The following is a 21,381-nucleotide window of genomic DNA, read 5'->3' as shown; positions in this document are numbered from 1 at the left end:
TCCTGCAGGTGACAGGCACAGGACGTACACAGTCTATTGCATTCGGGACATAGAGTGTCTTCATAGAAGTTTTATAAGGGACAACATGGACTTTGTACCGCACTTTGTATCGCTTGCATCACTTTTGTGGAACCATGACATGCCTCGTTGCAACAGCTTTTAGCCAACACAAGAAAACTGCGTGTGTACTCCCTGGACCCTAGGATGGTTCGCAGTTTCGTTAGATATGCGTGCGTACATTTTTCAAGTCTGGCCATCTCTTTTAATTAAATTTATTTAGGCTAGCTGTTCAAAGTTTTGCGGTCCCCAATGTGAGACTCGAAGTTACGTGAAGCCGGAAAAGTGAAGCCAAGGGAGGAGATTAGCAGGTGAGGAGAAGGGGGACTTTCCACTGAGTGGCTGGAAGTTGGAAGAGCGGGTTAACATGAAGGGAATGGAGTAGATTATATTGATGGATAGTGGTGATGAGGAATGAGGTACACGACTTCGATTGGTGAATTTTGGTTATGGACGGTTCTGGAAGAACAGTATAGAAAGGAGGTTACTGGCGTGGGGGGAGGGGGGTAAACGCTGGCCAATTAACTTGGGATATGTGAGATTATGGAAGAACGCCAGCGCTTATAAAACGATTATCGTCAGTTGCGTCTGAGAGTGTTTCACGTAGCATTATCTAGCAATATTGGCATAATTCTGTTCTTTCTGTCTCCTTTCTTAAAATGTTGATACCAATCGCTTTTACCAGAATATCTGCTTAAAAGTAGGCTTCACCTCTCAGCTGCTTCACCTAAAGAACTGATTCATGAATGTTTGTACACTTGCACGCAGTATTTTGTAATGTCAAATTGTTTTGATTTTTCAAGATTTTTTTTTACTTCCCAGTGTAAATATGTAGGATGTGCCCAGGAGCGTTGTATTTTTTGTGTATTTTTTCAATACATTTTTTACTACTTCACCTGTATTGTGTTGTCCTGCTTCATGCAGTTTACTTCCTCACGTTTGTTAACTCTCCTTTATTTCTTTTCACGAGTTTGTATGTTTGTTTTTCTGTTTCTCGTTTCATCCCCTGTTTGCTGTGACCGTAGGTCAAAGGTTCGCCATTGCCAAGACCACCTAGTTGCTCTTCGGCACTGTACTAAATATTGATTTCTCGATATCGTTATTCTTACTGGATGCTCGGAGCGCCGTGGAAAGACGTGACACATTTTACCCTCTGTGGATGGCGCATGTCGTCCGTCGCATATTAAAAGAAAAGAGACACACGAACGAATTTGGCATTTTGAACAAAAAACGACCAAAACACATTCGCCGGGCACGTGTCGGATGGTGTGATTTGATATTCATTTGGGTTGGCGGTGTGCTTTCATATTTTCCTCGTACTTTCCCTTTTACGTAATTTTTTTCCTCACATCTGATCACGCATCGGCAACAGCTAGCGTCCAGACGCGTTGCGTCCGACAGCGGAAGGGAAGGACGGACGGTCCGCTCCGTCCGGGCGGTTGCTCGCTTCCTTGTTATTTTCTCGACCTCTGCCTTTAAGCAACGAAGCTAACTGAATACCATTCTAACTCTTCAGCTACACCCAGGGATATAAACAGCTTCTTTACTAAATTGTTCCGCTGCCGCGCTGTGCTTCACCGGCTTCACCCTTGCGAACCCCACACACCGTACGCAGGCACCGTAAATAGAGAGCTATTTGGGGCCACGTTCGTTTGGGGTACTGCTCTGAGCATTTGCATAACATTGTGAAAAGCAAATAAGTAAGGCATTCTTCGAAAAACGTAAAAGAAACGTTGAATACAAGAAATTGCAATTTTTAAGGTATAAATCAATCCTAGAAAGGCGCCGTGTTGTCTGGCGTCGGTGGTTCAGTGGTAGAATACTCGCCTGCCACGCGGGTGGCCCGGGTTCGATTCCCGGCCGACGCACTTTTTTTTTTTTTTTCGTGTTAAGTTGTTAGATTTAGTTTTACATGAGAACGTGGCAGCTACAACTTACAAGTTTTGCTCAAGTTATAAATGCGACTGCATTGCTCCAACTGCAATTCTTTCACCATTCTCCCCGAAAAAGGACCGGGTTTTAGGCTGCTAAGTTTGACATCCATGCATGTGCTTCCCGCTTTGCACGCGCATGCTAACGCGTTGGGAACTGTTCCACAATGCCAGAAACATGACCATTTGATTTTTGTTTTGTTACTAATGATTGTATACAAGCATTCTAGGCGAGTAGGTTTTCCAGCTTGAGCACCGTTGCTTAAACAAAAGACGTGGGCGCAAGAGAGGCGCGCATACACAGAGACGTGTGCCTTTTGTTTGCGCAATCGTGCAAAAGACACTCATAACGTCTCATAACGTTTATTTGTTCTGCATAAGAGATGCTGGTGACAGAAGAAAAAAACAAACCAAGGCGTTTTCCAGAGCCCTGCTGACCTCAAATAGAGATTAATACGAAAAGAGAGACCAAAAGGAAAAGATAGAAAATGACCCGATGTGAATTGCAGTAGATGTTGTACGTTTTTTTTTTTTTCACCTCCCCTGACCTCACGTTCACCTATAACATCAACGATGCCATGTGGTCCTGCCTGGACGAAACCTTAGGCAGCGATCACTACATCATCCAACTTCAAATCCCACACCGCAAAAACAATCAGCAGCGAATCGGCACGGCCAGACTGACAGATTGGAAAAAATTTCGTGAAAACTCCCCCACCGATCCCATCGACGATATAGAAGAATGGACCGCACAGCTCCTCACAGAAGCCTCGAAACATACCAAAGAGTTAGCGCTAACTGAAGATAACCCAGCCATTGATGCCCACCTGTTACACCTCTGGGAAGCCCGAAACGGACTCCTTAAACGATGGAGAAAACGCAAGACAAACCGTAAGCTCCGGATTCGCATCGCCAAACTCACGGTCGAAGCAGAAACTTACGCTCGTAATTTAAGCCAACAAAACTGGTCGGAGTTTTGCAATAAACTTCAAGGAACCCTGGGAACCCGTCGCACCTGGCATCTTCTCCGCTCCCTCATGGGAACAAAAGAATCCAAATCGACGACGGCGCATCAACTACGTAGACTGATACACAACCATCCGGGCACTGAGCAAGACCTCATACAAGAACTAGAGAAACCCCTCAAAGCAACATCGGCAAACCAAACGCAAGTTATCCCACCATACACCGGTACCCCCAATCTAGACTTAGATGAACCTTTTTCAATAGCCGAAATGGAAGCCGCAGTGCGTAACCTCACAAGAAACACCACCCCAGGAAAAGACAAAATTCCAAACAAACTACTTCGCAACCTCGACCCAATAGCCCTCGAAAGCCTACTACAGTACATCAACAATCAATGGACATCTGGCTCCCTACCACCACAATGGAAACACGCAAAAATAACCCTCATACCTAAGCCGGGAAAACCTCTGAATACAAAAAAATTGCGGCCCATCTCATTAACCTCATGTGTTGGAAAACTCCTAGAACACATGGTCCACAACCGACTTTCACCCCACATAGAGGACAACGGTTACTTCCCGAATACGATGTATGGATTCCGCTCACATCTCTCACCCCAAGATGTTCTACTTCAACTGAAAGAAGATATCATTGACAAACTTACCAATCACCACAAATTCTCGATCCTGGCTCTAGACATCAAAGGAGCATTTGACAACATCACTCATCAAGCAATCCTACAAGGTCTCGCCTCTACTAACTGCGGCCAACGTCTCTACGACTACGTTGCCTCATTCTTAACCAATCGCACTGCAACAGTGGGAATCGGGCACCTCCGTTCCGACGTTTTCCAAACTATGCCTAAAGGAACCCCCCAAGGCTCAGTGATATCTCCATTACTGTTCAACATCGGTATGAAAGATCTACCTCCTCTGTTGACAACTATCCCCAACCTGCGACACGCCCTATACGCCGACGATCTGACACTCTGGACTCCTACGGGCTCCATAGGTGACCAACAAGACGCCCTCCAAAGTGCCATCCAAGTAGTACAACAATACCTGCAAGCCCGGGGGTTGGAATGTGCCCCAGAAAAATCCGCCTTACTTACACTGTGTAAACGAACACCTAAACAGCGCGCCAACTCTATACCGGATCCTGAACTCAGCATCAATAATCAACCCGTTCTTAACGTCCCCCACCTCCGAATTCTGGGACTCACTATTCCCAAAGACGGGTCGGGTGCCCAAACAATTTTGCCACTCCAACGTACTCTCTCACAATTAATGCATCTTATCCATCGAGTTTCTCACCGAAGATTTGGCCTCCAAGAAGCAGATACTCTGCGCATAATCCAAGCCATCCTTATCAGCCGGATTGCATACAGTGCTCCTTACCTAGCCCTGGAACCCTCCGAACAAAACAAACTGAACACCGCGATACGGCAAGCCTACAAAACCGCACTAGGATTGCCCCCTAAAACGGCAACAAGCAAGTTACTACAACTGGGCGTCCACAATACGTGGGAAGAAATCCAAGAAGCGCACCGAATTTCTCAATTCACACGCCTCCAACTCACCACCACGGGAAGAGCGACCCTCCGCCGGCTAGGGTATTCGACCCCACAACAACCAGACGAGAAGACACGCATCCCCGGACCAATTCGACAACACATCAGAGTGGCTCCAATCCCACGTAACATGCATCCGACCTATAACAAGGCACGACGAGCAGCAAGAGCACGAGCAATCCATGTGCAGTATGACCACCTCCCCTTCAGTCGCTATGCAGACGCCTCTCCATACCCCCACAAATCTGCGCACGCTGCCAGTGTGACCGACGCCAACGGAAAAGAGTTAACCGCAGTCACGACCATTACAAAATCTATAGAAACAGCCGAAGAAGTTGCTATCGCCCTAGCTGCCACCACTTGCGAAAACTACACAGTAATACTGACAGACTCCCAAGCTGCATGCCGCAATTTCTTGATCGGACGAATATATGTACCAGCATTGGCTATACTAAAACAAATTAAGCAACTTCCTGAACTACAGATTGTCTGGTCACCTGGCCACGAAACCCTCAAAGGAAATGAGTCGGCACACGCCGCCGCCCGCGCGCATACACACCGGGCCGTTTCCCGAGAGGGTGACAAACTTCAAGATGGCGACATCCTCAAGCCCACGCCCCTGAGAAAATATGCCGATATACTCGCCCACTACCGGCGCGGGCGCCAACAATACCCAGCACCCCACCCACACCTATCTAGAACCGAAGGTACAATACTCCGGCGACTACAAACAAACTCTTACCCCCACAATACCCTACTCCATGCAATGTGCCCCACCCTCTACCCCGCATCTTGCAAATACTGCCCCCATCCTGGCACCCTATACCATCTGGTATGGGGGTGTCAACAAACCCCGTCCCTTACTCCCAATCCCCAACCTACTCACGAGCAGTGGGTGGCACAACTGGCCAGCTCCGACCTCTCCTCCCAGCGTAGCCTGGTAGAGAGGGCCCGGGTGGCCAGTGCAGGCCAGGGTATCCCGGACTAGAGGAAACCCCCCACCAGGCGGGTGCCCAGACAGCAGCACCTAAGGCTCGCATAAATAAAGTTTATTCCTCCTCCTCCTCCTCACGTGCACATGTGCGGATTTGGTGAGAATGCAATGGATTATATCCCAAAATACTTTCAGCTCTCATTTTAGTTGCAAGATGTGAATTTAGCCCCCTTAGACAACGCCACCTAGGTGGAGTTGCCTTACAGAGCAGATTTTCACTTTTATTATTTACTTAGTATTACATCCCTCAAATTCATTATTATACTCTTAATAAAGCTCATTTTCACATATACTGCCTATCGGGGAAATTTTGTCGCTTGCGAGGAGGCAAGGACTTCATAAGCGCTATAGCACGTGGAATTAGAGCAGCCGGTCGGAAAGAGTGAAGACAGAAAGGCGCCGTTCTCTGAGACCCAACAAATGTGGCAGTAAGTGTATGAATATATTTTAATGAAACATTGGTACATATTCTGCGGCTGCCAATGCAACCGATCAAACTAAAATAAATTATAAATATACGAAGCATAGGTGTGCGCATTTTGCCGAGAAAATTTCATCAAAAAACATAATCATAGGGTTTCTTACAAAGTGAACTCATAATTCGCATGAGCATACTTTTTATCACTTCCGTCTTCATTGTTTATCTAATCATTATCTTATCGTTTATCTTACACACAGAACACAAATAAGCCGGAATGGGAGTAAATGGCTTGTGTCATAACTCAGTACCAATTCGGAGTTTTCAAAACTCCTTCCAATGGGAGTTTCGCATTACTCCCATTATTTCGGCAGTTTTTTCAGTAGCATATGGGAGTTTCATTTTACTGCCACTACAGTGGGAGTTTCCAGGGGTACCATTGGGAGTGTATTGTTTCCTCCAACTGGGAGTTTTCAGGGGGCGCATTGGGAGCAGTGTTGACCTGCATTCGAGGTTTTTTTGTGTGTGTTTTTGTGCGCTTCATATATATGCGCTGCAGTGGAATTTATTACTGCATTTGGGAGTTCTTAATAAGGGCACAGGCCGCATTTTTATTTTTCGTTGGGGATCACGTAATTTCTAGTCTTTTTCCGCTTCAAACGTTGAATGGCGAAACGTGAAAAGTTTGTTTTCTGCACAGTCAATTTATTGCATACAAATTACATGAATACGATATACGTGCGAACACGTTAATAAGACAATAAAAACACAGAATCAACAAAACACCTACATCGAGAACACAAGGTATCTTGGAAAGAGCTTTATCTACTACAACACTCCTCAACGAAACAAATTTAAGCCATTTGCAAACAATGAGGTCAGCATGTCGTCGATGCGCTGTTTGCTTGCACCAGCCTCCCAAACGCTGACGTTGCCGCACCCCCTCGCGAATTCCCCTGGAAGCCACAGCAGCACATTCATTAGAGGGATAGCAAAACGCTTTAAATCTGCGGTAACAAATACAGAGGCATATTGGGCATCTGACCTGAAAAAAAAAGAAACGGCACTGTAAAGACGCTGCACTTGTCACTCTTGTGTCCAACTTTCCGAATGTCTGAATGTTTGTTTAAAGCTACGCAAAATTGCACTTCTGTCCGAGACACCTGCGCGCTCACTAGTTCGTCAAAACGAAGTGTTCTGCTGTTCAGAAAGGTGCGCGACCCTTGTGGCGACCAACTTCTCAAAATGCTTCCTTTCCCTCTTTTCCTTGCGTGTAGTGTTCTGGGAACGAGCTTCAGGTTTTACCCCCCGCACTGCCCCTCTCTCCCCTCACCGAAAGTTAAGGAAAAATTCGGTCGGTGTGACACCTGCGCGTGCCCCCCTTCAAAAAAAAAAAAAAAAAATAAGCAGTCGTCTGTCGACTCTACAGAATGCTCCCTCGAATGGAGTTTGCTGGTTATAGTTACACGCGCCTAGCGTACGGAGAGCTCTCACGGGGCCCCGACCTTCTCCCTTTCCAGTGAATGCAATTAATCGCCGGCGGCACGCGGCAGTCACCCTCCTCGTAGCAGGCGCGGCTGGCACCACACCTACTTCTCAGGAAAAGCGGCCGCTCTGCGACGTTTGACCGGCCAACTTCACCCTCGCTTGCCAGTAAGCCACAGACACAGCCTAACAAAAACACCTAACAGCCGTCCAGAGTTCGGACAGTTTTCATTCTGCTTGCGAGTGTGAATGAGTTAATGTTCTGCTCGAGACCCGCGCAAATACGCATTGCGTTCACACCGTTCGGCCTCCCCAATGACGTTCCGGGCATGGTGCCGTCTTTCAAGCACAACGCTCACCTCGAGTGGCGGAGAATCGCCCTTGCAGTGGCGCGGGAAACACGTTGAGTTTATTTGACGCTAGAAGGGGCACAAGTCTCCCAAAATGTTGCGTACAATAAAAAACGTGAAAATCTTACCTTCAACCACCTCGCAGAGGCACAACCGCGTTGTTTTTAACGAGCCACTCTCAGCGATCACTGAATTTAGGCCTCGCGTCGGCTCGCTGGCGTATTCCGTCGGCTCGAAGGTCGGTGACTCGGAGGCGACGTTGCAGTCCGTCGCACGTCAGTCCAGGCTGGTTCCACAATGTTCGCAACGAGCTTCGGTTGTTGGGAAGCACTTCACATCCGTTCGTCCGGCCGCAAGTTCACACTGGCAATAAATGTTCGGGGACGCTGGAGCTCACACGACACACGACACCAACTGGCAGCCATTTTGTAAGGACGCGTAGAGGAGGAAGGGGTGAAGGAGGAGGAGAAGGAAATGGAGGTGGCGTGGGAGTTTTTAATACTCCCATTAGGACAAACGCAGTAATCACAGCCAGATACTGCGTTTTGTGAAGAGGTACAACCGTGGTAAATGCGCTTATTTACGACGGCTTGTGGCCCCCGGTGTAAACTGGCAGTTTTTCCACCATCATACTACCACACGTGGGAGCAGGCCGCCTGTCGTGAGGAGTTTAAAAGACGTATCCCAGCCAAGAAACTCCCATTCAGGCTAACTTGTGTTTTGTGTGTATTGTTCGTCTGATTGATTTTAGAATGAAAGGAAAAAAAGCATCTCTTATGCTTTTATTTCACCGTGATAGCTGCCCCGCTGACTGTATTCCTGGCACTTTGGCAACTATTATCGCCGAGCATGACATAGGCTGAGAGGTTTCACACCCCGACAGAACCACTTCGGCTAGCGACCCTCTTGGCTGGCGCCGATAGCTGCCGATGGCTCGTAACACCGGCGTATTCCTTCTCCGAGTTGCAAGGTTGCATACACACATTCGGGACACGAATTACGCACAAAAAGGAACAAGCGGGGAAAAAAAAGGATCACCTCGCCGCCTGCAATGATCGGCTATGCCCGTCAAGCAGGGGGAAAAAAAAGAAGAAAAATGACGCAATATGAGGCGGATACCGTGTCAGTGCGGCTCATGTTTCTAGACGCAGATATTTCATTCGTATGCTATACTATATACAAATTGAGTTCCTATATATTAAAACATGAAATAAACGGTGCACTAAGGGCTCGACGCCTTCTGTACCTAGACTTTTTTAGCCTTTTTTTTATTTTTTGTGTTGGCTTTTGGATCGCCAGACAAAAAAAAAAAAGAAAAAAAATCATCTGGAAGTTTGTCTCATCCATTGTGCTTCTGTGCTCACAATTGGCCGCGAGCCATAAAGCACGAGCTTCAACTTGCACCGTTATTCCAATGGTGCTACGTAATCCTGCTACAATATACTGTCACGAGGTAAACGCGTGCGACTAGGCTTCGAGAGGCTTTGAAGTCCGGCATGCCATCCTCCGGTTAGAGCAGCTCCTCCCGGCACTTTCGTTCCGCTCTCTTCAGCTCCTCCATGAATTCCCCCTGCAAAAGGAGTGTGCGCTGGTTTTGTCACGTACCATCAGTTGTGTCCCCATGGTATCAATGGTACATAAGGCTAATCAGTGAGACTTCGAAATAATAATCAACTTTTTTTCTCTCTTTTTTTCTCTCAGCATGGAAAGCAGCTTGACTAACACTGCGTCAAGGTACAGGAGCTCAAACAAACAGAAGGTAAAAAACAAATTTGGCGGCAGCTCCACACCGATACTTACAACACCCACAACTTCCCCCTATGAATTTTCCCTATACCCGCCCATGCTGCCCCGGCGCCGCGGGTTCTATTCCCGGCCGCGGCGGCCGTTTTCTGATGGAGGCGAAAAGCAAAAACGTCCCTGTGTTCGAGATTTTGGCGCACGTGAAAGATCCCCAGGTGGTCAAAATTAATTCTGAGCCTTCCATGACGGCGGGCCTCATCGCCTGCGTTGCGTTGACGCGTTAAACCCCATAATCAATCAACCAAATACAACAACTGATTTGGTTTGGATAAGCCTTGCCAGCTCCCTCCTCCACACCCACACAACTTTGAGCAGTGGGAGAGCTTGCTGCGCAGTGGCCAGCTCGCGGATCAGGAGTTTCTGGTCGACGGAGCTGCACGAGGTCTCTGGAGGGTTGGATTGGAACACGTTTTATTAACAAAGGCTGGTTTAGGGGCTAGTTGGTATATTCTTGAATGAAATATTAGCGTGCGCTGCATATTTGGACGAGGGAGAGGGACAGTGGAAAGACAGACGAAACGATGGTGCACAAACTAGCAACTGGTTTATTGAAAGCTGCATGGTAATTTATAAGCATGCCATGGTGAGTGTACATTCATAGATTAAACATGATATCTTCATGCGCGTGCGCTCACGTGCCATTGGACTTTTCTTCCATTACTTTTATCTCCTTTTCTGTGAGGGCTATTGCGGGGACACTCAACATCGCATGCTTATAAATAACCATACAGCTTTCAATAAACCAGTTGCTATAGTTCGCGCACCATCGTTTCGTTTGCCTTTTCACTGTCCCCGCCCCTCGTCCAAACATGCAGCGCACGTTAATATTTCATTTAACCTTTTATTACGTCACCGAGTGAGATCGTGGGCGGTGGGCGGACATCCATAGTCCGGTAGTCGACGCCGGGCTGCGGCGGCCCGGGTGCACGTCGCCAGAAACTCCTGATCCGCGATCCCCGTTAGAACACGGGACGTCTCGAATAAAACATTTATACTATTTGTCGCCCGGATAATTTCGCCAAGAGGCGACAAGGCATACGCCAGCAGCAATACCAGCCAACGTGACAAATGGAAAACGTAAGGAGAGAGTTGTTCAGCACTTACCGCAAAATACAGACCGAGGAGGCTTTCCTGATAGACAAAAACGAAAAAGGAAATCAAAAGTGAGAAACATTGCTGCAGAAGCCGGAATCATGCATAACAGTGTCACAAATTGCGAGTTTCAGCGACTATCAGGCATATTCGTTTCTTTACTTTACTTTTACTTTATTCAGCAAGAAGTAACACAAAAATACTCATAACACTGCGCGGACCCATAGCCTTGCTCCCTTTACGTATGTAATTCCGTTGTAATGAAAAGTAGCCTTCATTGCAATGGTCGCTGATCGATCGATTGATCGTGGCTGTTACTCCCGCGTAAGCAAGAAGCCCAATGCATGCCCTTTCCGTGGTTCGTATACCAAATGTAACAGCACTTACTATGTTAAAGCCGGCCCCGCAGAGTGCCCTGGTGAGCAGTGCGTTGTTGGACATAAATTTTGTGATGACATGACCGACCTGAAACCACAAATAAGAAAAGGTCAGAAAGAAAAATGAATTCAGAGGCAGGCCTGCAGCGAATTTTCTTGGACGAAGGATTTTTTGTAAATACCAAAATGTCGTATATCCCGTCTTCTAAAAGACATCTATTTGTACTTACCGCACCGAGAATACGGTAAAAATTTCGCTCGTAATTAACGTAGAGGACGATGATCCTAAATTCCTAGTACCACCTCTCAAGCGTGCTCCCCATTCTCCATCGCCAGAGAATTACTGGCAGAATTCATCCCTGAATCCCTGATGGACCTCTTTCAGTGAGAAACCTTCTACAACTAACAGACATTACACGCACGCACATACACAAGGCGTGTTCCGCTTTTTACGCTAACTGCAGATGTTACGACGTATTCTAGCGTGCTGGTGTTAGTGGGTCACACTCTTAAAAAAAAGGCTGTGGCATTCACTAACGGAACACTAACAAGTTACTTGCCCCAGTATACACTAGGTACTTAGTAACTGGAGGTAGTGAATGTAGCACTATAGTGAGGGTTACTAACTGAAACAGGCAGTAGGCAACACTACCTTCACTAGTAAAGTTCCAGAGATAACACCCTTCTGAGCTACATGCGTTTACTAACTGGCCATGCATAACCTTGTCGTAAGCACGACCTTATTCTAGCGTATACTACTTCCTACACCCAGTTAATTTCCTAACCATGCAGTTGCTAGTGGCAGAACCTACGTATACCGTACCGCGGGGTAGTAAGGTTCGGAGTTGGTAAATACGGCCGTTGCTATCCTTTCACGACCTTTTTTTATTAAGAGTGCAGATAGGAAGGCCTTTGAAGCGGGGGTTGGTAGCCGAAGAATGCTCCCCATTAAAAATGGCAGCCGAATCGACGTGCTCATGAATGAATATTCTCGGCAAGGCTATGGAGTTGTTGCAGCAGCAGTTGCGGATCCGACGTGGACCAGGGAGGTGGCATATCTAGCTCTCCAAGCTTCTTAGTGTGGTTTACACCTCCCAGCTAAATGGGTGTTGGCGATAGTTGGCTAGAGGGGTGATCCGAGCGTGGTCTAAATACGCGTGCATGCCAGAGTTCGAGCTCGGCGGTGCGCAGCCGAGGGGGTGAGTTTATATGAGGCCACAAACTATCGTAATTACCCGATTCTAACGCGCACCTTTTTTCCGGGAAAATAGGCCGAAAAATCGCATGCGCGTTAGAATCGGATACGGATCCGAAACTGCCGAAACAGCGAAAATTTCGTCCCACCCATCGCCATCGCCATTTCAAGATGGCGCCAAAGCCTTTAGCAACATGGAGGAAGACTTCCTCCATGTTTTGCAACAATTTCTTGAACGGAGGAAGCATACGCGCCTATGGTTTTCTATCGGCGTTCACACAAATCGTCAAATCATTCCACTTGCGCACTTGATAACAGCAATGGCAGCCGCGGCTCTCACGCGTTCAAAACGAGCGGTCGGCTGAAGCGTGCGGCTCGGGAGAAGCTCGCGGGATGGGCGTGCGAGGCGTGGGCCACGATCCCATCGACCATAGTTGAACGTTCGTTCAGAAGTGTGGCATCGCGAACGCTCTTGGCGGCACCGAGGACGAGATGTTGTGGTCAGCGGAAAGCGACGAGGAGTGAGATGAGTGAGATTACTTCGGGAAATAAATCGCCCATTTCTCCCGCATTCGTTTGTCTGGGTTATAAAGTTCCGTGCGCGTTACAATCGGAGGTGCAAGTTTTTTTTTGTTTTTTTTGCCAGGAAAATCGGGTGCGCGTTAGAATCGGTGGCGCGTTAGAATCGGGTAAGTACGGTATGCTTATCACTGAATAATTACCACCGATAATTATCCTTCTGTCGCAAGCTACACACCACTATTACTCGGGTTCGATGCCTGCCCTCACCACCGGCCATTTTGCAACGTCCCTGACGAAAAGCTATACCAGCCAATACAATCGGAAGGTCATGCAGAGCACGCTCATGGCATCCCGAATTTGTTTACCGTTAAGTTAAATATGAGACCTGGTTTTGATTTTTCCCCGTTTTCCGGGTTGTGGGTTTCTTTATTTTATTACTTTTTTTCACGAGCCCCCCTTATTTCTGGTGGTCCAGCTGCACTTCACAAATGAAATCTTGCGCCCTCTGCTAGTGTTACAAGGATCCGAAATCCCCGCTCACCCGAAATGATTATTGATTGATTTATTGATTGATTGATTGTAGGGTTTAACGCGCCGACGCAACGCATGCGATGAGGCGCGCCGTAGTGGAGGGCTCCGGATTCCACCTGGGGATCTTTAACGTGCGCCGAAATCTCGTACACACGGGCGTTTTTTTGCTTTTCGCCTCCATCAGAAAAGCGGCCGCCGCGGCCGGGAATCGAACCCGCGTCCTCGTGCCTATAGCAGCACAACGCCTTAGCCACTGAGCCACCACGCCGGGTCCGAAATGACTATAAAGTGCAGTACAGAGGCGCAGATACATCTTAAGAGACTTTAATATTATAAGTTTAAGCTCGAAGTATACTGGTTCTATTATTTCTTATTATTGAGTTACTATCGGTAATTACAGTCACAAGAAAAACCAGGAACGATGGGTAACTAATTTTGTATAATGGCGTATTTGAAGGCAAGCTCCACCGATCCCTTGAACAGGTGGCTTTCCGCTATTGAAGGTTCGCTGCATTTATTTTGCGTCTTTTCTCTCTGCACGTAATGCGGTACATGCATGCCCATGCTTCGCTGCCACATTTGAAAGCGCGCGCGTGTCTGTCTGAAGGGGAATAATAACACCGGTAAATGAAAGTAGCGACCAAGCGCGCTGGGGGCGGGGTGTAGCGTTACCCTTTTCAAGGACGGACGTAATGGACACGCCTGGTTTTGGCACGCGTCACCCGCCTGACGGCGCGTGCGCTCAAGCAGCCATTGAAATCGTTTAAGAATGACGTCTTCGTGTGACGTCACGCAGAGATGTATGCAAAACAGGAAAACGCATGCACAGGTTATGTCGGCTGGGTAATAGCGAGGAAACTTCGATCATTGAGGCCGTTTTTTTCTTTTTTTCATCGTATAGCGCATAATCAGGAACACACAGAGTGTTTCCGAGCAAACGAAATTAGCAAAAAGCTGTTCGAAGCTTAAGACCCTGCATGCGTGTTTCCAGAGAAATACGCCAAGAAATGCAATAAGTGCGGTAAACCAGTGAACTCGTTCCACGCAACCTGGGGCTCTTAAGCTATGGAAGGCAGCTCTGACCAGCTCCGACCGCGGGGTTCAGAGGGATTTGAGCCTGGAGAGGGGCGGAAGAGACCGGGGCCCTGGACGGAGGGACCAGCCCGTAGCTACGTAGCCAAATCTCAATCCCTCGTTCCCAAATAAATGTTTTTTCTCTCTCAAGTTCTCTAAGCTTCCCACCGGGCGGGTGCCCTAACATCAGCACCTCGACTCAAATAAAGTTTATTCATCTTTCTCTCTTATTCTTTTTTTGTCTGACGAGACTATGAGTCGGCAACCTGAACGCCCTAGTGTGCGTTCGGAACACTTCGGAAACCGTGGATACAACATGCCGCAAATTCGAGTATTTGTCTGAGATGCAGCTTGACCGCACGTAGGCTGTAGTACAAACCTAGCAAAGAGCACAAGATGGTGCGACTTTGCAACGTCCCTGACAGATACTTGTACGAGCACAAGATATTTCTGCCCGTAGGTGCAGACGTTATCGCACACAGCTCGGAGGGCTGTAACCTGCTCTTGTGGCCAAAATAAAAAAAAGAGTCGCTAGCCGAGGCCTGAATAATCAAAATGTGAGAATGTCAGGTTCATGGGTCCTGTTTGAAGAGTGCAAGGTGGGGGCGATAAAGATTGAGTAAGCCGTCGCACCTTGAGTAAACCTCTGTGCACCTTCCAGCAAGCATAGGTGGCTAGCACGGGCAAAGAGTTTGGCAGAACATCTTATAAACTTGCGGGAAGTGATTGCGCATTATGATATCAAGTTCTCTACTACTTTTTCGAGAGAAGAAACAAAACCGATTTTAGCTGTGGGGCTTCAGTTTCCTGTGTCCCTGAACGCACGTTTTGTTTTATTTAACATATTTCCCACTCTTACATCTCTCACTCCATTCCCCAAATGTATCAAAACAAATAAACGTTGCGCCTCGTCTGGCTTCTTTGCAGTACCTGCTCGCCGACAGGCAGGCAATGCGCTGTTCTGAATCGGCGTGAAGTCAGTGTACTTACGTTGCCCTTGCCCGTATCCCGTATGCACGCCAGCACCTTCAGCATGGCCTCCGTTTCGAGATCTGCAATGAGAGGCCATCGTGAGTCGCTTGCTAAGAAGAAAAATGCTGCGAAGTAAAGCGTCAGCACAATGATTTCAGGATTCAAGCGGCACTTCAACTCGTCTGCTGTTCAGCCCAGGGGATCCGACTAGCCTATCATACGCAGGGCATACAAGCTGACGTTGGGACTATCTGTCAGCACCTCGACGCAGAAGCTCTTACCCTAGGGAATTTATAATACCCTGGATCAACTCATCGAAGCTCATCATATGAACCAATAAGGAGGCGAAAAGCAAAAACTCTCGTGTGTGCGAAATTTCCGCGAGCCCTCCACTACGGCGCGCCTAATCGCCTGCGTTGCGTCGGCGCGTTAAACCCTACAATCAATCAAATCAAATCGATCAAATATGAACCAATTATTACGTCTCAGCTCCACGTCCACCGGCCGAACGATTCTGAACCATCTGTGCATGCGCTCACCGATTCAACACCCCCAGGCCGATGCGACTCAGCTTCCGCATGAGATTCGCCAATTCATTGATGCGGCGCCACTGCCACGGAATATGCATCCTACACACCACCAGGATCGCAGAGACGTCAGAGCGAAAGTTATCTTCAGACGGTGCGGCCAGAACTCCACCACAGTATACACAGACGCAGCCTCCTACCCCGGAGGGAAAGCTATGACCGCTGTTGTGACTACAGCTCAAGCCCTCCCCACAAGTGCATTAATTTCTACCACCAATGCACTACAGGCAGAAGAAGTGACCATCACCCTAGCAATTATTCAAACCCCTGTAGAGGTCATTATTACAGAATGCCAAAAGGCATGTAGAACTTTCTCGAGCAGTTTCATCTCACCCCCCCCCCCCCCCCCCCCCCTTCCCGCGACACAAATTCTGCTGCAGCATCCTCCCCAACACCGCGTATTATTTGGGCTCCAGCCCATGCTGACGTGCCCGGCAACCGAAGCTGCCCACCAGCATGCCCGAGATCTGACACACCGGGCTAGTCAAGAGCTCTGCGAGCAGTGGCATGTCTGCCCCCTTTCGTCCTTCAAAGAAATCACGCAGCACTACCGCCTGGAGCGAACAATGTACCCTCCTCCACATAAAAACCTCACAAGAGAGCAACGCCACCTCCGAAACATCCAAACAAACACCTTTCTCCACCCAACTAGAGCCCACATTCTGGCTCCCACCCCCTACTCCACTTCTGCGAGGCTCCGGGCACGCTTTGCCATATTATGTGGCGCTGTGATAAGAACCCCAACTTACACTCCCTGCCCTTCCATTCTCCTGAGCACAGGGAGAGAGCACCGTCCAGCTCGGACCCTGACGACTAGCTTTGGCTGGTGAAGAGAGCCTAAGAAGCCGGACGGTCTCAAGGGGTCTTGCAATAAGGACTAATCCCAAGACTAACTGCTCCATAGGGACGTTTATTCCTCCTCCTACACACGTATGCTGCGTAAATATGAAGACAGTGGTGATCGTAGACCTGTTACCCGCAAGTTCGTTGACCATTGACCATTGCGGCGACGCCAAGTCAGCGCCAGGTCAACTCCGTGTCATAGAAATCGGGGGTACTACTATAGTGTCGCTAGGCGCTACGGTGCTGGTACTCGGCGATGGCCGAGCCGAAAGTCAGCACGTCGCGATAGGGTGGAAACGGGAATACGCGTGGAGTGCTTGCAAGTTGAAGAGTATACGGAGACACACGGGGAACGTGCAATAGCTCCGGACAGAACAAGCGAACTGCGCTACTTGCTTTATAGCGGCCTGTGCGTGCATGCTGGCGGCCAAAGCGTCCTCTCCTTCCGAAACAGCGCGCTTGTAAGCTCCTTCATTCATGAGCTACGAGTTGTAAGTGGCCTCGCGCAAACACTTGCAGTCTATTCTACTGAAGAAAATCAGTATTCAACAGAAGCCTATACAAAATTTTCTCGGAGATTATAACAAGAGCCCCAATGATGCCTGCTGCACAAACACGCGCAGTGCGTACACGGGAATTTTCTTGTTACGGCACCGTGCGAGATACATTCGTCGAAGAGGGGCAGTATACGCGAGTTCGTGCCCAGTATATAAGCGGATTGCTTAATGCAATCAAGTTACAGTGCTCCGACACGACTACGCGCCGAAATGTTTGGTCCCGTGCTTTGGTGGCGGCTGACCTATTTATCGCTTGAATGATGCCACTTTCAACGGCGCGCTGTTCGTCAGCGCAAAGGTGTTTTGACCAGCCGACGTCCGGCGACCCCTTTGCCAAGCTGTCAGAAAGAGGTCGTCAATCTCTTTTGTGAATGACGAGCTACCCTTGCGTGACGACGCCCCCTTTTGCGAGGACTGCATGCGCGAAAACCGACCAATACCTGTCTTCTTTCGCTCCCTTTTTTGTTTGCTATGTTTCTTTTTCGTGCTCCCACTGCAGAACTCCATTATCTTTTGGCCTCACGCCACACCAGCGGAGTCCTGGACTGAGGACCCCGCCCACGAACCCGCTCGACTTGACTATTAATAAAGTTTTGCTCCTCCTCCTTCTTTACCCTCACGCCGCACGCATACACTCATTTAAATGTTGTTTTTTTTTGTGCGTGTGCAAGCCCACAGAAAAAAATTAGTGCCCTTCCATTCTGTGAAGAGTGATGACCTGCGAAGCTGGACGCAGTCGACGGAGTGCACGAAACAAACCACGTATGTTTGTAATTTGCGGTTGAGCATAAGCCATTTATGAAACTTGGAAGGACCCGAGTTTTATTCTAGCGCACAAACCTGTCTGTTTTCCTCCCGCATCGTAGGCATCTTACATGTGTGCAACACACAACCCAATCCGCTCGACCACTGAAGACACCCGACAGGTCGCTTCGGCTGTTTGACGTCCACGTGTAAGCCTCCCGCCAGCAGAATGGACATGTTACCAGTGAGGGCATGAAACATATACTTTTGCAGGGAAGTTGCACTTGGTATGCTCACAAAGACGGACACAGGTAAAAAAAAAAAAACGTACACTTCCACGAGAATATACTGCTTCGCAGTAATAAGTATCCATGCGCATATAACCGCAGCCTCACCCAACGCATCTCACGCTCCAGTTCGTTGTCACTGCGGCAACAGTGGAGGGAGAGAAGGAGGACTCTGGAGCCATTGCGAGCATGCGATCGTTTTCAACTCCCCATCGCTCCCCATTGGCAAGCTTGGTGATGATTCGCTTTCAGATCTGCCTTGTAAGAATCACCTCGCAGGAAGGAGCCATTGCTTGAGCACTCCTGGCGGTCGCGGCGGGCTTCTGGGCCTCTCCCACCCCCAATACCTGATCCCCAAAAAGGACCAATCAAGTCTATCTCTCTTCTCGGCGTAGGCCTGTCTCGCTCCCCTTTCTCTTTCGCTCACTGAGACGGCTGTCGGTACCACTCGTCCGGCGTTGCTCTTTCAAGCCCCCAAGCCTCGTGACCGAAACCATTGGGCATTGCAGTAATCATAAAAGAAAACTGCGCATTTTAATGTTGCATTCGAACAGAGGCGGATGCAGAGGGGCCGAGGCCTTTTCGTGTAACAAAATTTGCAGTACGTTTCTTAGTTTCCTCCTCACTATGTAGTTTGCAAATCTTGTCTCCACAGCGAGCCTATTTAACAGGATTTGTAGTCTTTGTACTAAGTTGTCTTTTATTTCCTGCCTGCCTTTTGGTTTTGCTATGCGTGAAATTTATGTGCGCAATTTTTTCGTTCTGTTCATTGCGCAGGTGGTACTGTCATAACGAATCACCTTGTGTCTCTAATCCCCCCTATGATCCGAAGCATATCCCAGCATTGTGGCGTATAGACTAGAATGCCGCGAGATGCCTTGTACCTTTTTGTATACACCGCTTTTGTATCAGCACACAATCTAATTATTTCGCCGCGTATGTTCTGCATAAGTAAGACACTTCTTGGCGCTTGTGGGTCTAATGCAAAAAACCTAACTGGAACTCTAGCACAAGTCTCTCCTTATTTCTGCCTTCCTAATTCTAATGGGCCGTGAGTTAAGTTGCTAAGAGGATACAAAGCCTTGTCCTACTGTTCTCGATGCCTATGTTAGAACTAACGAGAAAAAGGTTAGTTACAAAATTAGTCACCATACTACAGGCTGGTTCGTTTTCATTTCTATCCCTCGTTGCACCAAAGCATGTCTGGGGTTTTTAAAAAAGCCCATTCTCTTTTAGCTTTTTATCATAAGGCAGAAAAAAAACATTAAGATCAAAATAGTTAACACCAAAAAGAGAGAAATCGTGATGGTCTACTCAATAGGGCGCCGTCGCCCGATTACCTGGAAATAAAAAAGTAAAATTGAAAAAAAAAATTGATAATGAGCAAAAAAGAAATCTAATATGGCCCATGCGATTAGCTGAACAAAGCCCACAAAAAACGAACAAAGCGCGCTGTCTGGTCTGGAGTGTTCCTCCAAGGCCACTAAGGAAACTTGAGGTTGGTGAATCGAAGGAGGGACGTAAGAGTGCCGACGCATAAGTAGAAAATTATACTAAATACGGTATTTTTTTATATGAGCATTATCAACAGATATTATGACGACCTGTCCTACTTGACGAGTTCGCCTATGACGAGTTGGCCGTAAAGGGTTCACTTGTGACGAGTTCTCTTAGACTACACCACCTCTGTTGAGGCCCCACTTAATTAATTTCACTGTCGGACCCCCCCCCCCCCCTCCTGATCCCCCCTGTTCCATTCATATAGCAGTAATCTTTCTGAAGTTCTTGGCACAATATTTCTCCAGATACAAACAATGCGACCACATGGTCCGAATAGAAGTCGTGTGCAAACCACGTGAAAAATTAGGGAAGGACAAGACTGGATCACGTAATGATGAACCATGGCGCAGGGGATACATTTGGCAACACCAACCTAAATACACCGATACACATGTAAGGAATATTGCGCACGGGGTTGCTATTATAGTTGCTACTATAGTGGCGAATTCTGTAATATAAATAAGGGGGAAATACATGGTGGAGTGCAATCAATGAAGACGTAAATTAAAAAAAAAAGAATTCGAATAAAGCAAAGGGGATCAAAAACACGGGAAAGGCACGCCAACATATATAGGCAGGTTTTTGCATGCAATGCACAGCAGAGGCAATGTAGAATGAAGCTAACTGCAGGTTAGGTTAACGCGATGGCCAGTTAAACAAAATAAACCCCGAAAATTACAATCAAAGTCGCCAAACCACAGTTTCGATAAAACGGATGTAGGTGGTTCGATAAAACGGCATTAGATGAAACGGCGTTCGATAAAAACGGACATTGTTTTGATAAAACGGCGTTCGATAAACTGTCTGGGAACCACTCACCGCATATCTCCTTCCATCCCGTCTTCCCCACAGAAGCCGCTACCGAGACGTGGAATAGGAAGAGGCAAGTGAAGAGAGCGTGCTTCGCAGTGGTCACCATGCAGTGGTTCATCACGGTCGATGGGGGTCACGCGCACACGCGGCCTTGCGAGGGACACTGGCCGGCCATAAAGTACCCGCTTTGCACCTCCGGCCACCGGCGGCGTCGCCTTTATATCATCGCCGCCACACCTGCCCAAACGGCGATTCCGAACCAGTAGAGGCGACGTCGCCCGGAGGGCTCTGCGTCGCGCGTGGCGAGACATTTCGAATGCCTCGCCGCCGGCTCGGCGCGCTTGCGCGGCGAGAGGGAAACCTGTCAGCGAGGCAAGGCCAATGCCACCTGGCAAGGCGCCCCCTCCTGCTCGAGCTCGCTGCCCTCACAGTTCGATCGCACAAACGCTCTCGTAAACACGCCCGGCGCTGTGGCACATAGACCAAGACACTGCGTCACACCCAGCTTAATTTAGTTTCCGCATGCATAAAAAGGCGTCACCCGAGCTTCAGGTATAAGCTGGCCAATTACTATTTACACTCAGGAACGCAGAAGTGTGTGTAATTAGACAGCCGTACGTCACCTCGTTGCTGTTATCGCACCTCTAATCAGC

General features: G+C 48.2%; 1 protein-coding gene and 1 non-coding gene across 2 annotated transcripts; one reads left to right on the top strand and one right to left on the bottom strand.

Moving 5' to 3' along the window:
- The first annotated feature begins 1,854 nt into the window (after nucleotides 1-1,854).
- On the top strand, nucleotides 1,855-1,925 carry Trnag-gcc (transfer RNA glycine (anticodon GCC)). Its single transcript has one exon. It is a non-coding gene; the product is annotated as a tRNA-Gly (tRNA).
- A 3,667-nt stretch (nucleotides 1,926-5,592) lies between these two features.
- LOC144144644 (uncharacterized) lies at nucleotides 5,593-21,092 on the bottom strand. The gene is made up of 5 exons (XM_077676169.1): nucleotides 20,735-21,092; nucleotides 15,356-15,417; nucleotides 11,054-11,131; nucleotides 10,679-10,705; nucleotides 5,593-9,341 (listed from the first exon to the last, which is right to left on the bottom strand). The coding sequence occupies exons 1-5, from the start codon at nucleotides 20,844-20,846 to the stop codon at nucleotides 9,282-9,284; spliced, it is 339 nt and encodes a 112-aa protein (XP_077532295.1). The 5' UTR covers nucleotides 20,847-21,092; the 3' UTR covers nucleotides 5,593-9,281.
- Nucleotides 21,093-21,381: the final 289 nt, after the last annotated feature.

The sequence above is a fragment of the Haemaphysalis longicornis genome, unplaced genomic scaffold (assembly GCF_048455015.1).
Source record: "Haemaphysalis longicornis isolate Haplotype H1 unplaced genomic scaffold, Haemaphysalis longicornis Haplotype H1 scaffold_7, whole genome shotgun sequence".
In the NCBI taxonomy this organism is placed as follows: Eukaryota; Metazoa; Arthropoda; class Arachnida; order Ixodida; family Ixodidae; genus Haemaphysalis; species Haemaphysalis longicornis.
This window is presented reverse-complemented; position numbering and strand designations above follow the sequence as displayed.